Source organism: Canis lupus, chromosome 7, assembly GCF_011100685.1.
Source record: "Canis lupus familiaris isolate Mischka breed German Shepherd chromosome 7, alternate assembly UU_Cfam_GSD_1.0, whole genome shotgun sequence".
Lineage (NCBI taxonomy): Eukaryota > Metazoa > Chordata > Mammalia > Carnivora > Canidae > Canis > Canis lupus.
In genome coordinates, this window is record NC_049228.1 from 195,593 (window position 1) to 212,494 (window position 16,902).

The following is a 16,902-nucleotide window of genomic DNA, read 5'->3' on the forward strand; positions in this document are numbered from 1 at the left end:
ATGAAGGTCAGAGAGTAATGGTGACCTTTCAGAGGGCAAGGGAGGGACACAAGGGAACCTTCGAGAGAGCTGAACAAGTTCCAAATACTGATCTGGGAGATGGTTGCATGTAAGAATTTATGGAGCAATATGCTTAAATTCATGCATTTCACTATATAAGCATTTTACCTCAATAAAAAGTAAAATTTGAAAATACACGCCCAGAATTAGCCACTTCTCCCCACCAGCTCTGTGCCATTCTGACTCTGGCCACCGCCCTCTTCCCTCCCTCATGTGGTGGCCGCAGTAGCGAACTGTCCCTGCCTGCCCCTCAGTGCCCTCTCAATACAGCAGCGGAGTGAGCCTTTAAAGTCTAAGCCATATTGAACACCAATAAAAAATAAATTTATTAATAAATAAATAAATAAATAAATAAATAAATAAATAAATAAAGTCTAAGCCAAATCATGCAGCTTCTGTGCTGTAAACCCTGCAAGGGCTCCCCATTTACCTCAGGGTAAAGCTGTCCTTGCAGCAGCCTCCAAGCCAGCAGGTCACTGTGTTTCCGCTCCAGGTCTCTCCGGGTCTCCGACCAGTCTCCAGCTTGATCACTCCACCCCCGCGGCACAGACCCCAACCCTTTAAGGTACACTCCTTCCTCCGGACCTTTACTCTCCCTATTTCCTCTGTGTGAAAGTTGTAATATCTGCCCGGCGTAGTCCCTCTCCTCTAAGGTTTTGCTCAAATGGCACCTCCCCAGGGGGCCTCAGCGATACCCCATTTACAGCTGCAGCCCTCTGCCCCCACCGGGCACCTCAGTTCCGCTGAGCCTGCTCCTTACCTTCTCCCGAGGGCACGTGCTACCTCCTAGCACTCCGCATCCTAGGTATTGTGCTAATTTATTATTTAGCATCTGTCCTCCAAACCGGTCAGCATGCAGACTCCGGGGGGTCTTTGTTCTGTTAACGAGCGTACCCCAGGTATGATAACAGATAACAATGCCTGGCGGTAGGAAGCATTCCGCAGTATAGATCTATCCATATCAGGGCCCTGGGTGAGAATGAGAAAGGGTAACAGTTGTGCTCTCTGGAAGGACAGAAGTTCTGGCCGGAAGAGTGTCCCGAAGGACCTCTCCCACGTGAGCTGGGCAGCAAGGAGCGGGTGTGGAATAGGGTCCAGCTTCCCCCCAAGCACTGCAAGGTGTCAGGGGCCAGTCTCCTGACACCCCCGCTCCCACCCCAGGCAGGTTGGGAGTTTGTGCTTGGCCACCTGGGTCTGTAGGAATCCACCATCTCAACAGGTGCTAAGGGAGAGAGCAGAGCAGCCTGCTCACCTTTGTATCTGCAGGTGTAAGCCGTGCAAAGTGCCTGCGAAGTGGCAGGTGCAGAAGTCAGTTTATGAAATACATCTACGGAAGCCCCCATGTCCCTGACCTTATTATGCCTCTACCCCCGCCAGGGATAAAACTCCCAGGGCAAGGAGCTATGCAGGGGAAGGTGTCTCATCTCTTCTTTTGGGGCAGGGAAGGCCTTTGCCAGCTGCCTCCACCTCCTTGCCTGCCCCCAAGCCAGCATTTCCAAGGGGATGTGGGTGCCAACTTGCACCACCCACCTGCCTCCTCCTCCTCTCCCATCCCACCATGACCCACCAGCCTTTTCTTTGTTCTACAGCAGCTGGCAGCCTCCTCTGGGCTTGAGTTTGGGAGGCTGAGGCTCAAGAGGCAATTCACGTGGCCCATGGAACCATGTGCTTGTCCTGCCAAGTGGGGCCAACTAGAAAGTGCTGCACTCCAAGCCTCCTCCCACCCCCCACCCCGGGACTGCTCTCCTCACCAAGAGGCAAAGAAACAGAACTTCCAGGCCTCCGGAAATAGAGACTAGGCCATGAGGGGGAGTCTCAGGCAGGCAGTCCTGCCCTGCCTGGCCCCGAAGGGCAAAGGGGCAGAGGAGTACCAGGCGCGCCTCCGGGGACCTGCAGTGTCATCAAGCTGGGCAGGAGGAGTGGGCAGAGCTGGAGTAGAGAGAGACGGGAAATATTTAACCTCATTTAAAAATCCTGACGGGCGGAAGCTGTGCTGTATACCAGGACACGCACCCAGGGGTCCAGGCCGGGCCCCGACCCCACAAACAACGTGAATTGTGCGTATCACTGTCGTGTTCATCGTAATCATACCAAATTGGTAACAATCCAAACAGCCGAAAATATAAGAATGAATACGTGAAACATGAAATTCATTTATTCAAGAAATGTTTCCAGCAGGCCTACTCGGTGCCAGGCACAGGGGATACGTGGGTACGTACACGGATGTTCCTGCCCCTGATCATGTTTAGCAAAGCTCAGAAAAACAGTGGCACCATGAGGGGTTGCGAAGAAGTAGATGCCACCTGAGTACCTAACAGAGGTTAGCCTGGTCCAGGGGGAGGGGGTCAGAGGAGTCCTCCCGGGCCAGAGGCTGTTTTAGCTCAGACCCAGAAATGAACAAAAAGGCAATCCAACATTTTACCCTCATAAAATTCTTACAAAATCATCCTTATTGACATAGGGAAATACTTATGATACGGTAAGTAAATAAAGTGGGCTATAAAGCCACACTTGCTCTCCGCCACGTAAAAATCATATTGATGTCTCTGTATATTTAGAGATACGGATATATATAGAGACACACGTGGGAAAAGTCTCTGGAACACCAGAATGTGAACACCAGTCATCTGTAGGCGGGAGATTTACTGGGGACTTTATCGTCTTTATTCTTCCCTGTGTTTCTCAACATTTTCACCACGAGCACCGATTGCTTCCACGCTCAGAAATAAATACCACCTGCCGGGGCACGGCCTCCAGGCTTCGGGCCCATGAGCCTCGGTGGGGTTTCTCCAGAGCTTGCACCCGGGCACCTGGGCGGCTTGCTCCTGAAGACGACACAGCCTCCTGGAGGCCGGCAGGGAGCTTTCTTTCACCCTTGAAACGCATCCAGGTTTCTCTGGGCTAGAATCTAGGCCCCCTCCCTCAGCGGCTCCGAGCATAAGCCACCTGGAGGCTAGCCCCAAGTCAAAGACATTTCCCTTTTCATCTCAAAGTGACGTGTCTTCACTGTCTGCCTTGAGGCCGCAGCTGGTCTGCTGACTTACCTGGCTCGCTGCACACTCTGTGCTGCTCCCCGAGGACCCGAAGGCCCAGGGCTCCTCGCGCCCAAGCCTTTTACATCAGAGGTTGCGGGCGAGAGTCAGGATTGGGCAGAGGGAAGAGCTCGTAGCCGAGCCCTGGGCCCCGGTTTCCCCCTCTGCAAGAGTGAGGAAGTCAAGCTTCAGGGCTCCTCTCCCCGCAGCTGCTCTGGGCCTGTGACTCACCCACCCCTAGGGGAGCTGCAGACAGACGACCACCCCTGAGAGCAGATGGCATCACAGAGGACAAGGTTCTGGGGCCCCGGAGGCCACAGCCGGTCACCTGGTCAACTGCTGGGGTACAAGCCCAGGAGACACTCGGGTAATCAAAAAGGATCCCGGCTCACCAGGGTGGGAAGAGCTCATCTGACTTCCAACAGCAAGCACGTCCTCATCTACCAGGTTTGTCCCCTGGCCCAGCATGCTGGCCTCCGACACTCCCCGCTGTGCTCCAGTCCGAAGCCCCGCTGGGCAGGCGTCCAGCTGAGCACAGAGGCAGGGCTGCCAGGCGCTCCCCTGCCCACTGGCGCGAAGGTGAGTGGGTCTAAGAGGGAGGCGCCCGGCGCAGCGAGCAAAATACCAAAGCCATTGGCAAAGATCAGAGGAGAAAAGTCACCCCACTGACAGCCTTGAGGAAACTCCTCCATAAATCCCACAGCTTCTTGGGGGCAGATTCCAACACATATGGGCTCCCTGGTGCAAGACATCTGTTAGGCCTGGATCCAAGGCCTCTCTCTGCTCCTGACACGATGTTTGTCTGGGCAAATCACTGAACCTCCCTGGCCCCCAGACTTCAGCTTACCTACACAAGTGTCCACGGAATGGGTCTAGCAAAACCGTCCACTAGTGAGAGGTGAGGAACAGTAAATGCATTGAAGCACGTAAAACAACGAAAACCAAAAACCAAAAAAGCATGTAGCATCATGCCAAGCTCAGAATGACTAGGAGCTAGAAAACACACCCCAGCACAACCTTCCCAGGGTCTCAACACCACGTCAGCAGGAGCCACGATGCGAAGAACCACAGTGTTAGAGCCGAAGGGAAGCTCGGGGCCTCAGCTCGAGTCCCTTCATCTAACTGGTGAAGTGGGGGTGGAGCTCAGAGAAGGTGCCCAGTTTTGCCAAGGATGCACAGCTAGGTAGTAACGGAGCAAGGCCCCAACTCGAGGTTTCTGGCTCCCAGATGCCCACCACCCCGTCACAGCACCCCAACCTCCCCGGCCGCAGAGAGCCCTTGCTCGGCTTCCCCTCCCGCAGAGAGGGCTTTGGCCAGGGACCCCCTGCTGGCACCTTGCCCCATAACCAGCCCCCTGGAGCCACCCGGGAACTCAGGGTGCGGGGTGGTGGGTGAAAGGAGACTCTAGGAGATTCCCTAGAAGTAAGAGCTCAGGGGAACAGGGTATGGATTACCAGGCCTGCGGCGCGATGCAAATAAGATGCAAAACACATGGAAATGGCCACAGGTTATGGATGAATCAACAATTTGAGTTCTTTCTGTCTTTTTTTCTTTCTCTTTCTTGTAACTGGATCATACTATGTGATGTGAACCATTTTTCTCTCTTGGCTTTCTGCCAAATGGAATGAAATACGATTTGTGGTGGACTGAGCACTGCATGCTTTGCTTAGTGAGGGGCCCGAGCCCGCTCCTGTCACCCTGCTGCCCCACACATGCCTCACCCCCTCCCTGAGTGCAGCGCATCTGCATCCGGTTGGCCTGTCAGGGCAGTAAGCCAAGGGCAGGGGGACCTCGGCTGAGAGATACTCCCCCAGACCCAGCAGCTCGCTGACCAGGGCTGCGGCTCCCCCTGCAAGGGGACGTGGCAGAGACGGGCCAGGGCCCGGAGTGGCCATCACGGCAGACCAGCCTCCAGGACCCTGGCTTTGGAGACAGGCCCCAGCCCCATTTCTACTGCGGAGAAGACTTCTCCACGGGGCAGGACACCCCCAGGTGCTGCTGGGGTGCGGCTCCCAAGGAATCGTGCGAGCTGCTGGGGCAGCTGTGGTCAGATCCCTGAAGGAGAATGCAGAGGAGGTCTAGTTCCCAGCAAGAAGGTTAGAGGTCAGACACCCGGAAGGCCTGCCGGAGGCTCAACCCTGTGAGCTCTGCAGACGCATCCAACACAATGGACGTTTACTGACTATCCGCCGTGTGCCAGACACTGAGCTAGGCATTCTGGAGAGACTTGGCAGAAAGGGGCCGCGTGCAGTCGCTGCCTGGGTCACTGCCTTGAACACGCTGACAATCCACCAGGGAAGGAAAAACATGTATAAATATAACCCGACAGTATTTTGAAACCTCCCTGGGGATGCAGCGTGTGTTCGTGGGGCGGGGGGGGGGGGGGGGGGGGGGGGGGGGCGGCATGTGTGTGGGTGTGTGAGAGCACGAGCGTGCACTGGGTGGGGTGCCAGGGCTTGCTCATTCAGACCCACTTTGAGCCATACGGTAATACTGCTGATAAAGCTACGGACACAAACATACCACGTACGGCCTGCAGGTGATACTACGTGCATTTTGTAGCCCTAAGGGTTTTCTATATAGGAGTTCATTGTATTTCTCCATTCATTTGAGGAGGAAGGTCCTATTATTAATTTTCCCTTTTATAGATGAGGAAATTGAAGGTTCACAAGATGAAGAAGTGACTTTCCCAAGGTCACACAGCTAGGACTTCACAGTTAGGATTCGAACCCAGGCCTGGACTCTATGCATTCGCCTGCCCCGGCCCGCAGAAGGCAGCTGGTCGGGGCGCCTGGTGCCTCAGTCAGTTAAGCGTCTGCTTTCGGCCCAGGTCATGATCCTGGGGGCCTGGGGTGGAGCCCGGCATCGGCTCCCTGCTCAGCGGGGGTTCGCTTCTCGCTCTGCCCCTCGCCCACTCGTGCTCTCTCTCTCTCAAATAAACAAAATCTTAAAAAAAAAATAGAGATAATAATATTAAAAGGAGAAGAAGGAGGAAGAGAAGGAGAAGAGAGGAAAGCTCCTCAAGACCCCAGCTCCTGGAGGCTGGAGCCAGGAGCAGCCACAGCTGCCCCGGGGGAGGTGGAGCCTGCGGTTCCTGCCCGCACAGCCCCCGCCCGTCCCCATGGGGCGAGTGGAGCACATTCTGAGGCCCGCAACCTCTGTCACTTAGGACCAGGCCTCTGGCTCACCTTGGCACCCGCTGAGCCACACAATTTCTGGAGCGGCCCTCCTACCTCTGCAGACCTGCGGGAGTTTCCTAACGTGGCAACACTTGGTTCTAATGGACAGGCTTGGAGGCCCAGCCCGCTCTAATGGGCTGAGACCAGCTTCCTCCGCCCCAGCCGCCTGCGACTAATGGTGGCAGCGAGGCCCCTCCTCCACCTCCACCCCCACCCCGTCCCCGCAGCACTCTTCACCCACCTGCCCTGGGAAGCTGGCGTTGCTGTGGGAGGCCGGGCACGGGCACAGGCATGACGGTGCCCGGGCAGGGGGCTCGGGAAGGAAGGGAGGTGGGCAGTGGAATCTAGGCTGCGCTCCCACCTGCTTCGGGAGACCCTCTGGATCTTTCCCAACTTTCTCCTTTAGCAGCTCCTACTCCACCTCCCTCAGAGGATCATGGAGGACACAGGGAAGACGTGCTGCACGAAGAAAAGCTTGGAAAAGGTAAACGTGCACAAATGTACTGCAAACGGGAGAGCCGTGGGCGCCGCAGCCTTCCCCGGGCAAGCTGCCAAGCGAGGCCAGAGGCCCCGTGTCCCAGATCTGGAAGCTGCTCTGGAAGGCGGGTGCCAGACAAGGCCAGAGCTCCCTGGTAGAAGGGGAATCTGCTGGTGACAGGACTTGGAGGGGGCAAGCACGCCTCACAAGAGCAAGAGCGTCCCAGCAGGACCAGCGCTGGCAGCGCGCCCAGGCATTCACTGGCACTCGGTGGCCCAGGCACTGCCTGGTGACGACATTACGGCCTGGCAGGCCCCGGCGTGGACCGGACACCCGCATGAGGACCGCCACCCTGGTGCTGCCTGGACCCGGCGTAAGCACCTCTGCTGGGACCGGCATAGACGCACACAGTTTAGCCAGAGAACAGGGCCTGCGTCGCCCCCCCGCCCCCCCCCCGGCCTGGTGCAGAGATCCCGTAAGTGGACGCTGGGCAGAGGTAATCAGACGCCGGGGCTCAAGGGGACAGCCCCGGAGGGTGGAGCTGGCGGCCAGGGCCACAGAGAACAGGAGCCACCAGTGCGTTCAGGACGCCTGCTGGGATCTGCCGGAGAAGCAGCACTGGGCGTCGTGGGCCACCTAGGTCATCCTCACCCCTCAGGCAGTCGGCTCCGCCCCTTCCACCTCCCTGGGGCCAGTGGGGCTCCGTTTACCCCTTTCTGCGCAAACCCTCCAGGCAGCCTGGCCTTCCCCGGCTGTATCGGAACAGCCACAGCTCCAGCTCTGGGGGCCCGGGCACCACCAGGTTCACGTTCCTCCAGCCGCCCAGCCCCCCGCAGCTTCAACTGCCGCTCAGCTCAGCTCACTGCTCCCGGGGAGAGCGGGGGACAGAGGGCAGAGCCAGGGCTGGGGCACAATCTGGCTTTCGCGGGGTCTGTTGCTCTACCTGTCATCCTCTCTAGGTGCACCCCGGCCGGGGGTGCAGGGTGGGGCGCAGCGGGTACCTTGGGCTGCTCTGGACTCACCGGAGTGGGATCTTGACGCGGAGGTAGCGGTCCACGGCAATCGCCAGCAGGGCCAGGATGGAGCTCTGGGTGAGGATGAGGACAGGGCAGGCGACCATGAGGCAGGTGTGGAAGTAGGTCCTTGGCCCGATATTGATGAGGATGGCCAGCGGGATGACCAGGGCGCCCACCGCCACGTCAGCCACCGCCAGCGACACGATGAAGCAGAAGGTGGCATCCCGCAGCGCCTGGTTCACCTTCACTGCCCAGATCACCAGCACGTTCCCGGGCACAGAGACCAGGGCGATGAGCACCTCGATGCCAATGTAGGCGGCCTGGAAGGCCGAGATGGCGGGCGGCATGGCAGGCGCGGGCCGGGCACATCAGCAGGTGGGCGCGGAGGGTTCGGGGACAGGTACCTGTGGTGGGAAGCCCGGGGTGGGGAGGCCTGCCTGGGGGGAGTCCAGGCCGCTCCGAGATCCCGCGCGCCCTGCAGCTGCACCCCACTGCGCCCTAGAGCCTGCCGGGGCTGGCGGGTACCCTGGCCCTTCCTCCGCCTAATCTTTGTCCCCTCCCCTTATCATCCCCGGAGGTTCCATTCAACAACTTAAAATAGCAGTGCTCGCTGCTCCGCCTTATCAGGTGCGCGGCGCCCCAGGCCACACCCCGCCAGGGGTCCCCGGGCCGGCTCCGCCCTCTCCCTCACCGGCCGCAGGGCGCTCACCCTCGGCCGCTGGACACCGGGGTCCGCGGGCGCCGCCCCAGTTCCGGCACCTGGATGCGCACGGGGCTGCGGGGGGCGGGGGCCGGCCGGGCAGGGCTGCGGGGGGCGGGGGCCGGCAGGGCAGGGCAGGGCACCGGCGCTCACCGGCCCCGGCTCCCGCCGCAGCTCCCGGCCTTCGAGCCGTCACATGGTCGCGGAGGCTCAGCCCCGGGCGCCTTTAAAGACGTAGCGCCCGGGTCACCCGGGCCGGGCAGGCGGCCGGCGGCGGGCTCCCCCGACCCTCCCCGCATCCCGCGCCCGCCGCCCCGCACCCCTGCGCCCCCGCCCCACAGCCCTGCGGCCCCCGCCCCACAGCCCTGCGCCCCCGGCCCCTGCGCCCTGAGGCCCCCAACCCTGCGGCCCCCCGCAGCCCTGCGCCCTGCGGCCCCCAACCCTGCGCCCCCGCCCCACAGCCCTGCGCCCCCCGCCCCTGTGCCCTGCGCCGCCCGTTCCTGTGCCCCCTGCCCCGCAGCCCTGCGCCCCCCGCCCCGCAGCCCCGCGCCCCCGCCCCGCAGCCCTGCAACCCCCGCCCCGCAACCTTGCGCCCCCCAACCCTGCGCCCCCCGCAGCCCTGCGCCCCCCGCCCCGCAGCCCCCTACGGTCCCGCCGCAGGGACCCTCTCGGCCCGGGCTCTCCCCGCCCCCGCCCGCCCCGAGGGGCACTCCGGTGCCCCCTCCACCCTCCCCTGCTCCCCCCACCGGCGGCAGCCGCGGCGACCCGAGGCACAGACTTACCCAAGGTCACGCGGGCGGGCAGGGCTCCGAGCACCTGCGCCGTGGCCCAGCGCCCTCCCGGCCCGACGCCTCCGCGCCGCCCTCCGGGGATGCCCGCCGCGCGCCGCCGCCTGTCGGGCCCCGGGACGAGCCGAGCCGCGGGCCTGGCCTCCGGCGCCTCCGTCGCCCCCGCGGGAGCCGAGTGACGAGCGGTTGCGCGCCCCGGTAGGGCGGGGGGAGGCGGGGGCGGCGGCACCGCGGCCCCTCCCTCCTCGCCGCGCCTCCTCCCCCACCCCCTCCTCCAGACAAAGGAAGTGATTCTGGGGAGAAGCGCCGGCCCCGAGCTCCGGGCGGGGTGGTGGATGCCCCCGGGGAGGACGGGAACCTCCCGCGCCCCCAGCCCCGGCCCGGCCCCCGCGCCCCCAGGCGACCCCGGCCCGGAGCCCCCAGCCCCAGCACAGGGCTGCAGGCTCCAGGCTCTGGCCTAAGCCACCACATCCCTCCCGCGTCCCCGCCGTCCTTCGTCCTTCGGGGCTGCTCGCTGGCCCCCAGCAAGGTCCGCTGCACGGATGGGCCTCGGGGAAGTGACCGATCTTCCCAAGAGGATCTCAGCCGCTGTCACCCCCTCCCGTGCCCCCTTCCTGCCTCCCCGCCCTCTCCATGGCCCAGCACCTAAGCCCAGGGGAACCCAGCCCAAGACTCGGGACGGAGGGGGCTTCCAAGACATCACAGAGCAGGTCTTAAGGGGACCAGAGGAAGAAAGCAGGCTCCTGACTCCCGACACAGTGCTCTCCACACTGCCCCATCCTGGCCTCTCTTGGCTGCCTCCTGCTGCAGGTGCCATCTAGGTGGCCCACTGGTGCCTCACCCAGAACCTGGTGCCTTGCAGAGACCCTGGCCTGAGAAACCCTTGTTGGTGGATATTGGAAATGGGTCTGGGAGGGCAAAGAGAACCAGTGTCACCGGACCACACCCAGGCCCCAGAGGGCACTGCCCCCTTGCTGGGTCTTGGGAGGAGGGTGAGCGAGCGTGTAGCTTCGGCTGGCGGGAAGGGGGGCACCGAAGCACAGGAGTGATGGGCTGGGGCAGGACGCCCAGCAGCGGGAGGAGAAGGTCAGATGGGGTTGATCCTGGGGGAGGAGGAGGAAGAAACCCAGGACAGGGCAAGATAGCTTCCTAAAATTGCAGTGTCCTTGGAGTCCAGCTGGAGAAATGGGGAGGGGGGCACTCTCCTTGACCGCTGTCCCTCCACACCCCTGCGTGGACTGCGTGGAGGTTAAGACTTCCCTAACACCCCCAGTGATGCTTGCCCCCCAAGCCCCACGCCAACCTGTGGGTCTATCCCCACCTGCCTTGGACCCTGGCCTTGACCCAAGTTCTTCTGGGGTCAAGGTTTTCTTCTGATTTCTCACTCAGCCCCCCGATTTTCACTCATGTAGCTGATGACAGAAAGAGCCAGGAAGCCCCCGGCAGGTCTAGCTTGGGGCGGAGGCAGGTGGTGGTGGTGGAGGCAGAGGGGTGGTGACTGCATCACCCTATGTCACCTTCCAGCATCTTCAGCTGCAGAGGACACCTGAGCCCACCCCCAACTCCTCTAACTGTGGGTGGTTGACGTTTAGTGGATACGTTTGCGCAATACCTGTACATCATTTGTTTTTCCTCGGTTCTGGGTAAAATGAACTAAAACCCTCTTCCCTCTCTCCCTTCCTCCCTCAACCTCTGCTTGTTCCCAGGGCCAGGCCTCCTGGGGGATTAGACTGGCCTGTCTGAAAACAGAGCTGGCCCAGTCAGGGTCCCTCCCAGAGTATCCTGGAAAACACACCATCTCCTCAAGTCTTTGGCAGGTCAGTGGTGAACACAATGCTCCTGGGTGACAGAGCCATTCGGTGCAGTGAGAAGAGCACTTGATCAAGAGTTGGAAGAGCTGGAAGCTGACTCACTGGATGGGGGTCCAAGCAAATCTCTTCTCCTCCCTGGGTGCCCGTTTACCCATCGGTCAGCTTAGCCGATTGACATCTTTCGTCCTCTCCTGCTCCAACAGCTGGTAAGTCCGTTCCAAGGTAGGAAACATGGAGACCACGGGTTCTGGGTCTTCCTACCTGGAAACCTTCTGAGTCCTGGCTGCCCCACGTAGGACAGACTCCAGGACGGAGTGGAGGAGAGCTCTGTGGTGGGGGAAGGGGGACGTCGGGTCTATAGTGGGAAGAAGACGACATGGGAAGGTGTGGGCAGAGCAGAGGGAACAAGATACGGAGAGTTTGCACCGAGCCAAAAACTCTGGCTTTCGAAGTCTGTCCGGGACCCCTAACTAGAGGACCCCCAAGGGTCCACTCCTGCTCTGCAGACCATGAGCCTCCATGCTTTCCCCCGCCTGGAACAGCCGAGTCTTGGTTTCCTCATCCATAAATGGGTGTGGGAACTGCACCTCGCCTCGTCGTTGTGAGGCCTTGAGCCGACTTGCGGGGTGTGGGTGGGATTTTATCCACAAGGCAAGTGGGCGGCACCAGGCAGGTGGACTCGGCTCCACGCGGCCAGTCATGCTGATCCCACAGGTTCCAGAGCTGGGGACACTCACGGAGTCCTTACCCAGCGAAAGCTTCTCTCTGGCCTGTGGCTCTGGGGGCAGGAGAATAAGATCTCAGTCCCCCTAGGGCTTTGCCCCTTCACCTCTGGTCCCACTTCTTTGCTTCTGGAGCCCCACCCTGGGCTGCTCGGGGCCTCCCACTCCTGCAGTCTCTGTGCTGCCAGCAGGGGTGTAGGGGGAAGAGAGGGGGCTGAAGTGGGAGCACCACTGAGGGCAACCCTGCATGCCCTCCTTGCTAGAGTCCTCCCAGCAAGAGAAGCCACTGCTGAGCACGCCTTCCTCCGGGTACCGGTGGGAAGGGTGTAGCCAGGCCAGGCCAGCTAGCGGCCCCACCCAAGAGCCTGCGGGAGTGGACAAGGTTATGAGCTTGGCCTCTTTCCCTTTCCAGCGGGCGGGAGGCTATCTGGTCCCTGGGTGTCTTTCGGCGTTGTTCTGGGCGGTGTGTGTCCAAGGAGGGGGAGGAGGGCTGCGCCAGGGCCTCAGGTGGGAGGAGAAGCCCCGCTCCCCCTGCCCCCGCTCCGGGGAGCGCACCTCCAGGCCCCTGCAGTGACTTCCTCCGCCTTCAGGTCTGGACTCCAGGTCTCTCTGCCTCCTCGTCCCCTATCCCCTCTCCGGCACCCAGGTCAGAGGCTCCTGAGGAGGAGACGCCAGGGAAGGAGCGCAGAGTGGCCTGTGTGCTCCCCGCGTGTCCTCCCACCGCTGAGGGCAGGGGAGGCATGGGCCGGGCCGGGCAGCCAGTGCGAGTTCCCGAAGGAGGCCGCCCCTCGGCTTCTGTCCCAGCCCCGGTGCCCCTGCGTGCATCCACTCCTCCTTCTGTCCTGTTCAACAAGCATTTATCAGATCCCTTTTTGGATCAGACAGTGAGCCGAGCACCGGGGACAGAGAGAGAAGAAAACCAGTCTCCCCCCATAGTTTCAGAAAGCGCTCCAGTCAGGCAGAGGAGTGGGAGGTCTTTCCAGCCTCAGTCTACCCCACCTTCCTCTTGCTGAATTTCAGGAGGGATGAAGAAGCCTGATGCCAGAGCTGCAGGCTGGCCAAGCCCTCTCACCAGTGGGCAGGCAGGGCGCGGGCTGTGGGCGAGGCTTTCGGGGCTTGAGCTCTGGGACCCCCGGGGTGGGAAGGAGCCACCCCGCGTCAGCTAGAGCGCTGACCTCCCGTGTGGGTTCCTGGTGTGAGGCTTTATGTCAAGGTAAGAGTTTATTAGTTCTGTGCCTTTAAATACTAGAAAATCTGAACGTCAACCCAACCTCATCATTGTGTACAAAGGAAACCGAGACCCAGAGGAGCAGTGAACTTGGTCAGACCCACCCACGAGATGGGGGAGAGCCCGGTACCACGGGGGAGATGGCCACAAGTGAGCCACACTCTGGCCTGGGTCCGCGGACCCCTTTGAGCACCAGCCCTTTAAACCCGCCGGGCTCTCAGCCTCACCTGCTCATCGGGAGGGAGGAGGCCCAGACGCAGCCGAGCGGCATCCGGTGGACCACGACGCCACGCCACGGTGATAGAGGTGTGGCAGCGGCACGGCAAGTTAACATCTGTGAACACGCACATTATGTTCCACGCGGAGCGGCCCCTCTAATACTCACCGCACGCCCGGCAGAGAGCAACGCCACAGTCAGCGGCACCCGGGAGGTCAGAGGGAACCGCCTGGCAGGGCCGGTACTGACCCAGATGCGGAGCCCTGTGCTCATGCAGGGGCACGGGAGGGTCAGGGTGATGGGAGTCGCTGCACCCGTTGATCTGGAAGCGGTTCTTGGAGGAGAGAATCCCCAGCAGCCTCATGGATGCATTTGCTGGCTCTACCGGTATGTGTCGGAGACTTACCATGAGACAGCGCCAGTCCGAGGTGCCCTCCGAGTGCTTGCAGCGTGGGACCCAGAGGCCTGGGTCAGGCCTGCTTAGAATCAGCTGAAGCTCCAAGGGATATGTTCCGGGACCTCCCTGGGCCTGCCCGGCCCGGGTTGGGTCTTGGAGGAGGAGCAGGGTGCTCTGTGTTTGTGGAGAAGTTCTGGTGGCATGGAGGAGGGGTTTCTGGGCAAGAGCGGGGCCTTGGCCAGGGCACCGACCTCAGGCTGGGCAGCAGGGTGACGGCTGGGGGCCATGCTGCTGGTGGCCTCCCGGGGGAGGCTGAGAAGACTCGAGTGGGCCATGCATCTAGTTAAACCCAGAAGGCCTCAGCCTCAGCCCCGGCTCCACCCCGTAGCACCAGGTGAACCCAAGCACTCACCACATCTCTCCAAGCCTCAGTCTTTTTTTCCATAAAAGAGGAATAATTACATTGCCTGTTTTTTGTTTGTTTGTTTGTTTGTTTGTTTGTAAGTGCTTTTCAGGTTGTAAATCACTGGGCGAATATCATGATCTCCTCTATGGGAGACGGGAAGCCTCTGGGCCTTTTTGAGCAGGAGGCCGAAGAATCTGAAAGATGCTTTGGAAAGATCATTCTGTGACCCTGTGCAGAGCGGGCTGGAGGAGCGAGAGGTAAAACAGGAAGACCTGTCCTGGCCACAGAAGATTAGAAGCCACCATAAGAGGAAATGGTGGGAACAGAGAAAATAGACAAGAGAGATGTCACATGGGACCCCCCAGGGCTCCTTGGCCAGTCACGCAGAGCAGCCAGGGAGAATGGAGAGGCGCTGACTCGGATCCCCAACTTGGGCTCCTGGGGGGTCCTGGCCACTGTCAGGCGGACACGACACAGGAGAGGCAAGTTTCGGGGACTGAGCAAGGAGGACAGGTTGGGTGGGATGTGCGTAAGGGGACATCCAGGAGCAAGGGCCAGCAGGCTTGTGCAAGTGGCCAAGGAGGCAGTCACAGCTCCAGCTGGGTCATCTCATGAGGCAGAGGTCAAAGCCCTGGGAGAGATGAGGTCGCTCGGGGAAGCATGCAGAAGGAAAAATGGAGGGGAACAGCCAGAGGGGGAGCGGGCTAGCAGGTGTTTCAGGAAGAAGGGTGCTGAGTGCCTCAGGATCCCAGGGGGGAAGTGGTAGGATGCGGTGACAGAAGGGGAGGAGCGGGAGTAGAGGCCCCATCTGTCTCCAGGGTTAACGCTGGCGGGGGGGGGGGGGCCTCAGGGAAGGGAATAAAAGCTGGACAGTTGGCGGCGGGAGACTGGGGTCGAGAAGAGGCTGGTTTCAGGCGGGGAGATCTGAGCATGCTCACAGCCGAGGGAGCGAAGCAGGGGCAAGGAGAGGTGAATCAGAGGGAAGAGCAACTGAGAACAGACCCTGCTTGTCAAGGACCCTAAGTGGTTGATGACAGCCGGCTGGGCACGGCGGGTGCTCACAGCCCTGGGAGTGCTAGTTCTCCAGCATCTCCCCCGGAGCACCCCCCCTGCCCGGCGCTGCCCCACCCCCACCGCGCCCAGCAGACACGTGCCAGCAGTTTGCCCGCCACATTGCACACCAATTAAAGAATCAGCCTTGTCCAGGCACCAGCATCTCCTCATCTGGCAGCGGGTGGCCCAGCCCCGCCCCTGACCCTAGCCCACAGGGCGCCAGCCACGGACTGCTTGGCTTCTCCGGCCCGATTGCAGCCAGAGTGGTACCTCTGGGCAGCCCACCTGCCCCCCTACACCACCTGGAGACGCCGAGTGGGCTCCATCACTTAACAGACTCAATAGAGCTCCCTGCCCAGCCACCCCATCCTGACCAAGACAGGCTCCCCACCTTCCCGGACTCCCCAGACACCATCTGCAGGATGCAAGGGCCGGGATCCCCTGCTTCCTCTCCCTGCAGTGGGCAGAAGGGTAAATCAAGGCAGGGGAGCTCCCGTGGCTGTCGGAGGTCAGGCAGGGTGGCATCCGGACTCCCTAGAGCTTCCCTATTCCTTCCCACACATCAAACAGTGCCCTCGCACCTCAGGAAGGAGAAGGAGGCCCGTTACCTCTGTATGTTCTCAGAGGGAGAAGAAGGCCCTGAAGATCGGGGGAGAGAGGGAAGGAGGAGCACAAGTAGCATTTCTAGATTAAACTCAGGACACCCAGAGACATTTTTAAAGAGCTTTATTGGTGTGTAGTTTACACATCATGAAGTTCACCCATTTGAAGTGTAACACTCCATGATTTTTCAGCATAATTAACAGAATTGTGCGGCCATCCCCATAATTTAATTTTGGAACATTTTCATCACCCTCACTCCCTGAGCCCTCTCCAGTCCTACGCAGACCCAGCAGCCACTCCTCTGCTTGCCGTCCCTGTGGATGCTCCTGCCCTGGACCTTCCACGTGGATGGAACCATGCCCTGGGGGCCCGGGCACTGGCTTCTTCCACTTGGTGTGACGTTTTCCAAGTCCCTCTCTATCGGACGTGTCCGTACCTCATTCTTTTTCAGGACTGAGTAATATTCCATCTCGTGCCTGTACCACGTTGTATTTACCCATTCGTCAGTTGATGGACGTTCGGGTGGTTTCCACTTTCAGGCTCCTATAAATAATGCTGCTATGAAATTGGTGTATGAGTTTTTGTGTGAACATATGTTTTCACTTGTTCTGGGTAGATACGGACAGAAGGAGGGGCAGGACCACAGGCCTGGGCCTTTGTCACGTCCATCCCAGGTATTGTCACGCTGCCTGGTGCAGAAGCTCTTCTGATCCTGTTCAACAGGTTAAATCACAGGCGAGAGAGGCCTGGAACCACCACGAGTTGGAACTGGGGCAGGAGCTCAGGCCTCCTATTCCCAGTCCAGGGTTCTTCATGATGAGCTGTGGTCCACGCGGGGGAACAAAACATCTGGCATTTGAAAAGCCGCATAACCCTCGTCACGCTGAAGTCCTCATTGGGTGCTTCGGGGACCGTGTCCTGGGTGAGGAGCAGACTGAAGCTGAGGCTTCGTGGAGGGGGCGAGGTGGAAAGGCCTCTCTCCTGCACCCCAGTGACCCCTGGGAGCTGTCGCCAAGCCTGGCCCAGGCTCCCACTGCGACCGGCTGACAGCAGCGGGCCTGGCGGGGACGGAGCCAGGAGCCCGCCCGAGGCACGACTCGGTCACACGGCAGCATCCGGGCTGCTCCGCGCTCTTGGGGAAAGAACAGACAGAGCCCTCTGAAAACCTCAGGCTCGGCCACGGATTCGGGGTTCAGCTCCTTCTCTGGGCCG

General features: G+C 60.6%; 1 protein-coding gene and 1 long non-coding RNA gene across 8 annotated transcripts in view; one reads left to right on the forward strand and one right to left on the reverse strand.

The window, feature by feature from the left end:
• The window catches only part of ADORA1 (adenosine A1 receptor), a 28,239-nt gene extending 20,042 nt beyond the window's left edge, over positions 1–8,197 (reverse strand). Inside the window, 1 exon segment of the mRNA NM_001003279.1 lies at positions 7,772–8,197. Coding sequence (NP_001003279.1) covers positions 7,772–8,112 — 341 coding nt within the window. The 5' untranslated portion in view covers positions 8,113–8,197.
• On the forward strand, positions 7,231–16,256 carry LOC102152802. 7 transcript variants are annotated; one of them, XR_005361763.1, is made up of 3 exons: positions 7,231–8,140; positions 10,116–10,245; positions 10,778–16,256. It is a non-coding gene; the product is annotated as an uncharacterized LOC102152802 (long non-coding RNA). The 7 variants fall into 7 exon arrangements; XR_005361765.1 differs by lacking the exon at positions 7,231–8,140 and having other exon boundaries at positions 9,437–10,245; positions 10,778–10,896; positions 11,061–16,256; XR_005361764.1 differs by lacking the exon at positions 7,231–8,140 and having other exon boundaries at positions 9,655–10,245; positions 10,778–11,270; positions 12,050–16,256.
• Positions 16,257–16,902: the final 646 nt, after the last annotated feature.